Source organism: Gymnoscopelus braueri (genome assembly GCF_963280865.1).
Source record: "Gymnoscopelus braueri genome assembly, chromosome: 12".
Classification (NCBI taxonomy): domain Eukaryota; kingdom Metazoa; phylum Chordata; class Actinopteri; order Myctophiformes; family Myctophidae; genus Gymnoscopelus; species Gymnoscopelus braueri.
The window spans coordinates 42,165,152-42,176,769 of NC_137614.1; the positions used below are offsets into that span (position 1 = coordinate 42,165,152).

Consider the following 11,618-nt stretch of genomic DNA (forward strand, 5'->3'; position numbering starts at 1 on the left):
AAGCTCGCGAGCGTTGTGAGCTAGTAGATCGGCTATTTTCATGCATAGACGAGGTGTAGATACTAAGACCAGTGCGCCGTTTTTGTGCTTTGTTTTTGTCATTCAAAGTAGTATAGAGAACCACTGTGTTCACTTTATGATAGTTTGATAGATGCACATTGTTATTTTGCTAGAAGAATTACCGGGAAATGACCTGAAAGTTGTATAAATGCACATAAGTTCAACAGAAAAGCAATAGTTATGATTCCTAATGATGTGATGTTTTCTTTCCCTATGCATGCACCCCCACACACCCCTTGTCCCCCTGCTGTGACTTAACATTTTATGACACCCATCCACCCACCCAGTGCACTGCACTAAACAGTCAAAGTCTGACCCCTAGTGTCTCTGTTGTGAGTAGCAAGGTGTCTGTCTCTGTTATGCATGGTTATTCTCAAGCTGGGTGTTCAGTAGCATTTTACCAGTAAATGTGTTCTCCTGTAAATCTTTGTTCCATAAAGCCTCATTTATTTATACCTACAACCCACACTTCTATAGCCTGATTTAAACTCTACTCTGTCGTGCAACTGTGTCACTTAATTGCCCACAATAGCTGATCTACAAGTACATCGGCTCTTTGTAGATAGGCTCTTAGCAAGTAACACAGAGTGACAGCAGAAATCTTGTATCTCCATATTTTAACTTTGTTTGTTTTTAGCGTAAATTAATGCCCTACTTCATCATACAAGAGTGTCGCACAAAAGTAGTGAAAAAAAGCCGATCTACAAGCTCACAAGGCCTGGCATCGCGAGGGCTGTGAGCTTGTAGAGCGCCTATTTTCACTATTTGAAATCGTTTTTAAAGTAATAATAAAAAAGGAACGGTTTTGGACTTACAAGGTCTCCACCCGACAGCAACGATATTCATTTGCATTCTCACTCCCAGGTCATTGTTGACACCATATTGACCAGGATGGAGTCAACAGAAGTGGACATTGCTCCAGGCGGCGTGGGCACTTATTCAGCTATAGTGCCTCTGGGGCCTCAAGTCTGCTTCTGACTTATTTTAAAGTGCAATGACACTTTGGTAGAGGTTTGGGTGGTGTAGGTATATTGTTCAATGTCCTACTTCTGTAAATGTTTTATTGGGTGGTGGGGTGTCTGAGGTATAATTACAATAAACGTCACATGCACTTCCTAGCTCTTGCATGTTGAGGAATAAACTCCTACTGTGTTTTGCTCATATATCCGTCGATTCTTAATGCAACAAAATTTATATATATATATATATATATATATATATATATATATATCCCTCCAATTGATATGCATTTCTTGTATGACTGTATAAAATGTTAATGGTTTGTAAGTTTGGTGATAGATAGATATTCCGGCTGTGTCCTGCGACTCCTGCGGGACACCCTGTACAACTCACAGGAAATTCTGTTGTATGAAAGCTGCTTTTATCTCATTGATGATGGACATGTATTCATACATGCATGTGTGCATTTGTGTGAGGCATTCATTCAGTTTGATTTCATTTTGTGCAATCGAACCCATTGTTCACAATGTATTGGTCTGGTCCAGGATGCACACAGTAGAATATCTTTTCCATGATTCAAACAATGTCCTCTGGAGTGTTAATTTCACCCTGAAAGTGTAAAAAATGTACCTGGTCCATGTTTACACTTTCAGGGTAAAATTAACACTCCACATTGTGCTGGATTATACAAGGTGTCTGCAGAACACTAATTCCTAAATGACATTGAACCCAATACTACGTATCTTCTACCTTTTGTCTGTCTCTTTCTAAACTAACGCAGTGAGTCATAGTCATTTAATGTAAATGTTTAGGAAGGAGGGCATTATTATGAATGAATATGACTGTATAGTTGTATGTTTGGCGTTTGATCAAATGTACAATTAAAAGGCATTACTACGTTTTAGTAATGCCTTTTAATTGTACATTTCCATGTTTGCAGTATGTTCATAATGTTTGACATAGAGCTACAGTTCACTTTTACTATGATGTCTCAATAAGTAGCCTATAGATTAGACTATTGATTGTTAGGTTTTTTTTATGAATGTACTAGTAGTCAGTTAGAAGCCCTCTTCTCTCATTCAAATGAATCACACTGCTGTCTTAGTGTCATTTGATTTGGGGTTTGGCTGTCTTTGACTTTGCTCACTTCTGTTTTACTTGATAAACCATACGGTAAAATATGTTATTGTTGGTGATATTGATATAATAACAAAATGTATTTATTACTGTGTTCCTGGAATTCCATTCATTGTCCCTTTCTGACTGACTGAACCTGTATACACATTAAAGCACTTTAATACACACATGTTTGAAGCTGACTTATTTGTATTCAGATCTCACTTTACAGCAGTCAGTGGTGGAAAGTAACTAAGTACACTGTACTTACAATAGCCGATCTACAACAATTTACAATTTAGGCATTTAGCAGACGCTCTTAAGCTTGCATTGTGAGCTTGTAAGTGCTATTTTCAAAATATTTTCACGAATTCTGACAGAAATTGTGCAATGGGGCATTCTGAATAACGAGTGGGCCTACTGTATATTTTTGATACCGATACTTTTGTACTTTTTCTCAAGTGAAATCTTGAATTCAGGACATTTAACCTTTCACAGAGTATTTCTACATTGTGTTATTGGTACCTGTTAAAACATTTAAAGTATAGGGTATTTCTTCCACCACTGGCTTTACAGTAGTGAAGCGTTCACATTTCTTTAGTCACACCCATTCAATGTATGTGGCGCCATCTTCTGGTAAATATAGATACATACACATAAACGCACATAAACGCCTTCAACATTGCACATTAAAAAGCTGGGCTGTTAATAATTGGTCCATATATTACCCTTTCATAGTTACACCCTGTATTTTTACCCTGGAGTGAGTGAGTGAGTGAGTGTGTGAGAGTGAGTGAGTGAGTGAGTGAGTGAGTGAGTGAGTGAGTGTGTGTGTGTGTGAGTGAGTGAGTGAGTGAGTGAGTGAGTGAGTGAGTGTGTGTGTGTGTGTGTGTGTGTGTGTGTGTGTGTGTGTGTGTGTGTGTGTGTGTGTGTGTGTGTGTGTGTGTGTGTGTGTGTGTGTGTGTGCGTGTGTGCGCGCGTGTGCCTGTGTGTGTGCGTGTGCGTGTGTGTGCAGCAACTAAAGCCAATGAAAATGACACAAACGTTTTGGGAGGTTGAAGACCAGACATGCTGCAGCATTCAGGATCATTTGGAGGGGCTTTGGTGAGCCAATAAGGACCGAATTGCAATAGTCAAGCTTGGAGATGACTGAGGCCTGGATAAGGAGTTGGGCAGACTCCTGGGTGAGGAAGTGTCCAAAACGCTGTTATATTTTAGTCTTAAAACAAATGAGTTTAGTAAACATTTGTTTTAGTTTTTGTCTTAAATAGAGATTTTTTGTACCTGTTTTGTACCTGTTTTTGTATCTCTGTTCTGTTTTCCTTGTGTAATATTATGTAGGCCTACTCTTGCTTGTTTTTATGTTTTTTGTGGGGACTGCGGATGAAAATTAGCATCATTGCTATGTTCATCCAAATAAAAATCAAATAAAAATGTATTTACAAAGTACATTTAAAGCAACAGAAGCTGACCAAAGTGCTGTACAAGGTTGAGACAAACAAACAAACAAACAAACAAACATTACATTACAGTCATTTAGCAGACGCTTTTATCCAAAGCGACTTACAATAAGTGTATTCAACATAGGTAGGGAACGAAAACTACTAATCACCAGAAGTCTTTAGTGCATTTTCTGCAAAAACAAGCAACCAAGAGTATACCTAGCGCTAAGGTAAAAGTGCAATATATCAGCTACCTATTTCAAACAAACAAACAAACAAACAAAGCATCAACAAGCATGTACAACAAATATGTACATTGTTAAAACACATTAGGGGATCAAGTGCAATTAAAAGCCAAAGAGAATAGGTGGGTTTTAATTAGGGATCTGAAAACCTCAATGGACCGGGCAGATCGGATGGGGAGAGGCAGGTTGTTCCAGAGCGTGGGGGCGGCAGCAGCAAAGGCGCGGCCACCCCTGGTCTTTTTACTAGTCTTTGGAACGACCAGTAACAACTGGACCCACTGATCCTCCTCCTCCCTAGATTGCCAAGGGGCATCTCGGTTTACTTCCTGCTTGGATACCATCACAGCGGGTCTTGAATCATCAGGTTAAAACAACCAGTCGAGTGTTTAGTATTTTATAAAGATATTACAATATTCAAAATTCCAGACGATATCTAGTCTCATATCACAATATCAATATAATATCGATATATCGCTTAACCCTATGGTGACGTCATCAGAATCTCTGTCCAATCAAATTGCAGCTGTGACGGCTGTACGTTTTGGGATATAAAAGCGGACGTGGTGTGCTGACTCGGTCCTCTTTGACAGTATACACACACAGTGAATAGTACTGACTGTGTACCACAGCGAGATATTTTTACATTCTACCGCACAGCGGGGTTCCTCTTTAACAGAATTACATTCATAGTGATGCTGTTGACCAAACCGATCACCATTGTAACTGTCCTGCTCTTTACTTTCCTCGACCTGCTGCCGGTAGAGGCAGGCATCGCTGCTTACGCATTCAACAAAAAACAGGACGACTTTGAACACCTTCCGGCGCTTTTCAGCAGGTACATACCACGCGGAGCTGGACGAAGGGGCCAACTGGTTGTTGCAGAGCCAGAGAATGCCTGTGGGCCCATAAAGCCAACAGGCAAATCGATCGTCCTCATAAAGAGCTTTGACTGTGACTTTGATGTCAAGGTCAACAATGCTATGGCAGCCGGGTATGGGGCAGCCATTATTCACAACGTGGGCTCCAATGAGTTAATCAAAATGGGATCGTACTGGGATGTTCTGAAATGGATCATGATAAGCATACCAGCTGTGTTTGTGGGTGAAGACACTGCCAACGCTCTGAAAGAGAACTACACTCATGACAATGCTCATATTGTCCTCAAATCGACATACCTTGGTGAGACTATCCTCACTGAAGTCATCAATGTGGCCATGACCTTATTAGGACTTTGCTTGATGGTAGGAATCGCAGCGGTGTTCGTCCATACTCTTTTAACTCTTAAAGCGTTTCTCCAAAAACACCGGCGGGCTCGAAGAGTCAAGGAACAGCTCAATAAACTCCCTCTCCACAAGTACCAGGAAGGAGACACGTACGACATGTGTGCCATCTGCCTGGAAGACTACCAGGCAGGAGACAGGCTGAGGGTCCTGCCATGTTCTCATGCCTACCACAAGAAGTGTGTGGACCTCTGGCTGAGCAAAATGATGAAGACCACGTGTCCCACGTGCACGCAGAAGGTATACGTCGAGGAGGTGTAGTTGTTATGTTACAGTGTGGCACCTCTATGGGGCAAGCCGTCTACATCTGTGATTCTCAACCTGTTTCATTTTAAGGACCCCAGTTCAGTATGCATTACACCACATACCCCCAATTGATTAGTTAATACAGGTGCAACAAGTTGTCTAACAACAAGTACAACACCTGTATTGATTGCATAAACGGGTGGGGCTTGCATTCCCAACTTACATCGTTCCCGACTTGCATCATTCCCTAGTAGGCCGGTGCCCGTTTGTACACCGGCCTACTAGTACTAGCTATGTAACTGTGGTAACGGATACCACAGTTATAAACCACATAGGCCGTAGCCTACATGTGCGGACACCATGAAGCCTACATGGAGTCAAATCACGACAAGAGTTACCTCATCATGACACACAGAGCAGGTCGAGATCATGCTCTTTTTTTAGACAATTATCTTTTCCCAATTTAGTCGGTATTAGGTCATTCCCTGTATTAGTTAATTCCCCATGTAATCTAGTCCCTTGCAGTGGTGTAAAGTAACTAAGTAGATGTTTAGGTACTTTTACTTTACTGGAGTATTTCCATTTTTCTCCACACTGTGGAGTCTCGCTAGGGGACCGCCTATCAGGTGAGCGCCGCACCATGGGGAGACAGTGGATGAGAGGCAGAGAGAGGACCAGGAGACAGCGCTGCAGCCTAGGCCGCGTCATCGAGGGGCGGTACCTTCCAATCTACCTCCTCGATCAACCCCAACTCAGCGCACCTGCGTGACCGGCCGGGCGTCGGCTACAAACACTCTCTGCTCTCTCTCCGTATTCACTGGCTCTCCATGGTGAACAGACGGACGCTCCACTATTTCCCTTCTAAAAACTGTGTTGTTAAGTGAAATGATATCTAAAAGCCTCTGTCTTTTATATTATAGGAAACCGTATTGTAACATGTGTAAACAGTGACGATAATGTGACGAAAGGACTGGGCCTCCTACCAGGGAATGGACCTTCCCGTTAAATAGCCCTAAAAAGTATAAACAGTACTCTCTGAGTGTGAGGAGCGAGCTGGAGCCCCGCAGCCCCTTGAAACAGTATCATACAATTCCTGAATAATTGACGAATGGACTGGGCCCCAAACCCGGGAAGAACCTCCACCAACCACCACTGTCTGACTCTTGGCTTTGATCGATACCCCACAACACACACACACACACACACACACACACACACACACACACACACACACAAACACACAAACACAAACACACACACACACACACACACACACATTCTTTATAGATAGAATAGCATAGACTTTCAGTGGAATTGCATTGATAGGTAACAGGTTGGGTCCGAGTTTATTTCCTGTCAGCTACTGATTATTTCACAAACACTGAAACAGGAAATAAACTGGGACCAATTTAGAATGTTGATGTTGTCAAATGTGAACGGTCTATATGACGTTACCAATTAAATGGCGAGGTCCTCTAGCAGCGAATCCCCTGTGACAGTTGTATTTTAGAGAGAGAGGGCGTGGGGTTCTATTGTATACACTCTACTTTGTACAGTTTTAAACATAAAATGTGACATCAGGGTTGGATTTGTAAAAACAAAAAACGGTGGAGGCAGAGGCAAACACATATCCGATGTGTTGCTCACAACGCATCGCATCACGATGCCAAGGTTAATGTGGTTTACATACATTTTTAATTCAATTAATCAATTGTGATATTATTATCAAACATACATGTGAGGGGCTGAGGGGGTTCACTACGTTCCAGCTCATTGCCTCCATGAGCCCAATCCCAGTCCCAATATAAACATTTCCATCCTCGCATCATACACTCGCACCTTAGCTCCGCCTCCGAGTGAGGAGGCGAGGAGGAAAGGCGAGGGCGCAGGAATCGATTGGGTTCGCTTTAAAGAATGGGAACACTCCTCACTCAGTCAGCATAATTCTGTAGCGACTGTAATTACTTATGACGTGTCACACACAGCTGGATCTCTCCAGAGCCCTTGGAGGAGGAGAATTTCTACGGCACGCGTTCCAACAAAAACACTTCCGCCAAGGAGACATGCGGGATACGCTTGATGTATCCGCGCTGATCCTCACTCCAATCGGCTTGGGAGCCTCCTCCCTCCCTCCTCGCTCTCGGCTCCTCCAAAAGCAAATTAACATTTGGGACGCAAACAATTTCCCGGCGGTCGGTCACACTGGACTGGAGGATAGAGTGTGGAGGAGGTCAGGAGGCAGAAATGAGAATATTGGGATTTGGCTACGGACAGCTCACACCTACACAGCTGTCTCCTGTTGAACTCGTTAAGGCAAGCTTCTCATGGACTATGGTGGCACGGCTCCCCTCACTCTGGCAGCCGGCAGGACAGCTCACCAGTTCAGCCCAGAGCTGGGAGGCTGCACACTTTGTAAACCAGTGGTTCTCAAACATTTTCATGTCAAGGACCCCCAAACAGATATGTGTTTGGCTGCAGACCCCCATCTGAAAAGATTTTGTGAAGGGGACCCCCATAATAGATGATTCGTGTTGTTCATTTTTCAAAATGATTCGAAAATAGCTCACAACTTGTTATGTTGTGAGCTTGTAGATCAGCTATTTTCGAATAACCAAAGTATAAAATACGGTTGAAGTGGTTAAACTGACTTTCATGCTATATATTAACTAATTTAGCTGGGGATCCCCCCTGGAACCCCCACTTTGAGACCCACTGTTGTAAGCACTATAATGTTCTGACCTACAAGCCGGATAGCAGCCCAGCCTAGTTAGGGACCGGCCTTTCACTTATATGTCGGTCAGTAGCCCCAGTGGGAGCCGCTATTATTTTGTGTCGACAAGACTTCTGTTTGCTTCTGTTTTGTTCTCAATAAAAGCCCCTGTTCATTGTCCAGTGCGGGGGACTGCACTTTATGCAACCGCACTGCTCCTTCCACCAACTCCTTCCTGTTACCGGTTACAAAAACATTAAGACTACAAAAGTGTACATTTCCCAAAAGGAAATGCGTGTATTTAATACAGTCGGACCAGAAGCAGGGATAAAACATATCCCCCCACCGGCCATAAAAATGAGTGACCAAAAGCAGAGACGTGGATCCCCATCCCCCGCAGCAAATCCAACTCTGCATGACGTTGATGAGAGGTGGAAGTCACACAGAGATCCTTTCCTCTTGCTCTCGTTTACCTGCTGCTGCTCTCTCTTTTCTACAGTGTCGGACAACAACAAAAAGCATGCCTCCCCTCCCCTCCCAACATCCCTTTTTTTCCTTTTTTTTTTTACGAGGACGTGGAAAGAAACGAGGAACAACATCTGGGGAAAACGTGCGTTTTTTAAAGGGACTCAAACAAGCCGGGTTTTGTGGGACTTTGGGTAATAGGTCAGGGAGGCTTAGCTCAGAAAAACTTTGCGCAAATATAAATGGAGCCTTCAAGCAGAGAGAGAGAGAGAGAGAGGGCGAGAGAGAGGTAGAGAGAGAGAGGAGGGATGGAGATGAACTAGAAGTGCTGCTGCTAGTGCTGCTAGGGATGGAAAGACTGATGTTTAACCTGCTGAAAAGTAGCTACTGTCTTAATTAAAGGTACTTTTTAACAGCATCAGTATTAATTTAACTCAGAGAGCATATACGTGTATACCAAATTGACCAGAAAGGATCCTTTTCGTTACATTCGTACTTTAAATGGATGAATTAACACTGAGGTTTCTATTGTGTTACTGCTAACAGTTCAACTTTACGTACATGTACGCTAACTAGGGAAAATATACTCGTTTAGACCAGTGTTTCCAAAAGGTAACCGAAAGAATGAGATGGGATTCAAATAGATCAATGATATTGTTATTATTCTAGATCGAATGATCATGACATCGCCGAAACCAAAGATGTATTTCCGGGTAGATAACGCTGGCACTTATGATATTGTTATTGACTAATAGAATTATATTATTTTGTTCTAAATATCCACAGGTTGACAAACTAGACATAGCTAATGTTCTGGACACTTTTTTATATTGTGTAGATATCTACACACGTATATACATATCTAATAGCAGTGGTGTAAAGTAACTTAGTAGATTTACACAAGTACTGCACTTAAGTACAATTTGTAGGTACTTTTACTTCACTGGAGTATCTCCAAATGTCTATACTTTTACTTCTCCACTATACATCTCAGAGGCAAATATTGTACTTTTACTCCACTACAATTATTTGAAAACTTTAGTTACTAGTTACTTTACAGATATAAATTATTACATTATAAAACATACATTAACCACTTAAGTCCTATTTTATACATAGGCTATTTGAAAATAGCCGATCTACAAGCTCACAACGTTGAGAGCTTGTAGATTGTCTATTTTCAAACATTTTTGTACTTTTACTTTTGGTACTTTAAGTATATTTTGATGCCAATACTTTTGTACTTTTACTCAAGTACATTTTTAATTCCGGACTACTTGTAACAGAGTACTTCTACAGTACATTGCAGTATTGATACTTTTACTTAAGTAAAACATTTGAGTACTTTTTCCACCACTGTCTATCTATTCTACCTGGAAATACCCATTTGTTTACAAACATTCTGATCGGGTCTATAGACTGACGCGTATCACTCAAATGAATTGAATGAATGACAACCGAAGGTGATGCCCATAATTCGCGCAAGGCCTCATGGGCCACTGGAAACCCATGAATGAGAGGGTTGGTTGGTGTGTCTGTGTGTGTCTGTGTTTCCGGAGCTGATCTGGCAAACTGCTGGACCTTTCAGCACCACAGAATGTATAATGGCGCTCGGATTGGGCTGAAACCTGCCGTCTAAAGCGGACTTGAGCCGCCGCCGAGGGAGCCGTCAGGCGAGCGTTGCGAAGTCTGCTTCAGCCGTCTCAGCGCCGTTCGAGTCAACGCCCCGATAGGGACAGAATCGTAACTCATATCGTAGTCAACATGTGCCGTCTTTGACCCCCCTTCCAGTTCAAACGGGTGACTTCTTCGCCCAAGAAGTCACCCGTTTGCCGTCTTGGGGCGTGAGATACACACTGGAGCCAAACTGTTCCCATCCTGAGATCCATATGATTCAGTTTCTTGTGTCTAACCAGTGGTTCTCAAAGTGGTCTTCAGCGGTCTTTGAGGGGGTTCCAGGGGGTCCCAAGCAAAATGACTTAATATAGCATCAAAGGTCAGCATAACCACTTTAACCCTATATACATAGGTTACTTGAAAATAGTCGATCTACAAGCTCACAGTTGTGAACTTGTAGATCTGCTATTTTCAAATAAAATATGAAAAACATGACAATTTTAGAATATTTGTGTCCCTGGCACAAAATATATCCAATGGCCAAAATATCCATGGCCAAATATATATTGATTTTGGGGGTCCTTGGACATGAAAAGGTTTGAGAACCACTGGTCTAAACAACGCTAGAATCAACAGATTAGATATTTCTTCATTCTCTCTTCATGGAGGCTGTAAGACTCCAGTATGACTGTGCTTAACTCAAAACGTACAGCTATTTTATAAAACTTCAAACCGACTTTTAAGTGGCTGAAACATACTCAAAGCAAAGTGACAGAACTAAATAAAAGTGGAATGACTTTGATGAATCTGTTCAAATACAGCAAATGAAGTAATTACAGCATTATTTAGTATTCATGGTGAGGTTCTAGCACGTCGCAGAACCACACAGCTGTCCTGTTTTTCCACTGACCTCACACCTCCAACATGCTTTATAAAACACATATGTTGTTGTTGTTACGTGCTCGGAGCCGAGACGTGTTGCGGACGGATTCTAAATGAAGGAGAAATTATGGTCCAATGTACCGTGATGTATGACCTCACGTTATGTCTCTCCTGAGGACTCTGACTGGACAGTAACTCCTCTGCTTTTCAGTGTAATTGCCAATTTTAATGGGTAATAATACACCATCAAATCCTCAGTGTTACCCTTACGGGTCCATTTGGTCCAGTTTGCACACTCTCACAGTTTCAAATGGATAAACACATGAGGATTTTATTGTGTAGTTTACTATTATAATGGTTCCCAACTCTTACATCTGACAAAAACGGAGACCCCCACACATGCAGTGACAACTGGCATCATATTCTAACTCCAAAATAGTAGAGTGAGTAGTGAATTCATGGCTTTTATAAATGTGTGTGTGCGTGCGTGCGTGTGTGCGTGCGTGCGTGCGTGCGTGCGTGCGTGCGTGCGTGCGTGCGTGTGCCAGTGTGTCACATATATAACTTGAGGACAGTCCGACCGATCGACTTCAAA

General features: G+C 42.3%; 1 protein-coding gene across 1 annotated transcript; it reads left to right on the forward strand.

Moving 5' to 3' along the window:
• Window positions 1-4,515: 4,515 nt before the first annotated feature.
• LOC308096592 (E3 ubiquitin-protein ligase RNF13-like) lies at window positions 4,516-5,364 on the forward strand (the record flags this gene model as incomplete). The annotated part of the gene is made up of 1 exon (XM_080444007.1): window positions 4,516-5,364. One exon carries the CDS (start codon window positions 4,516-4,518, stop codon window positions 5,362-5,364), a length of 849 nt encoding a protein of 282 aa, XP_080300133.1.
• Between the last annotated feature and the right edge of the window lie 6,254 nt (window positions 5,365-11,618).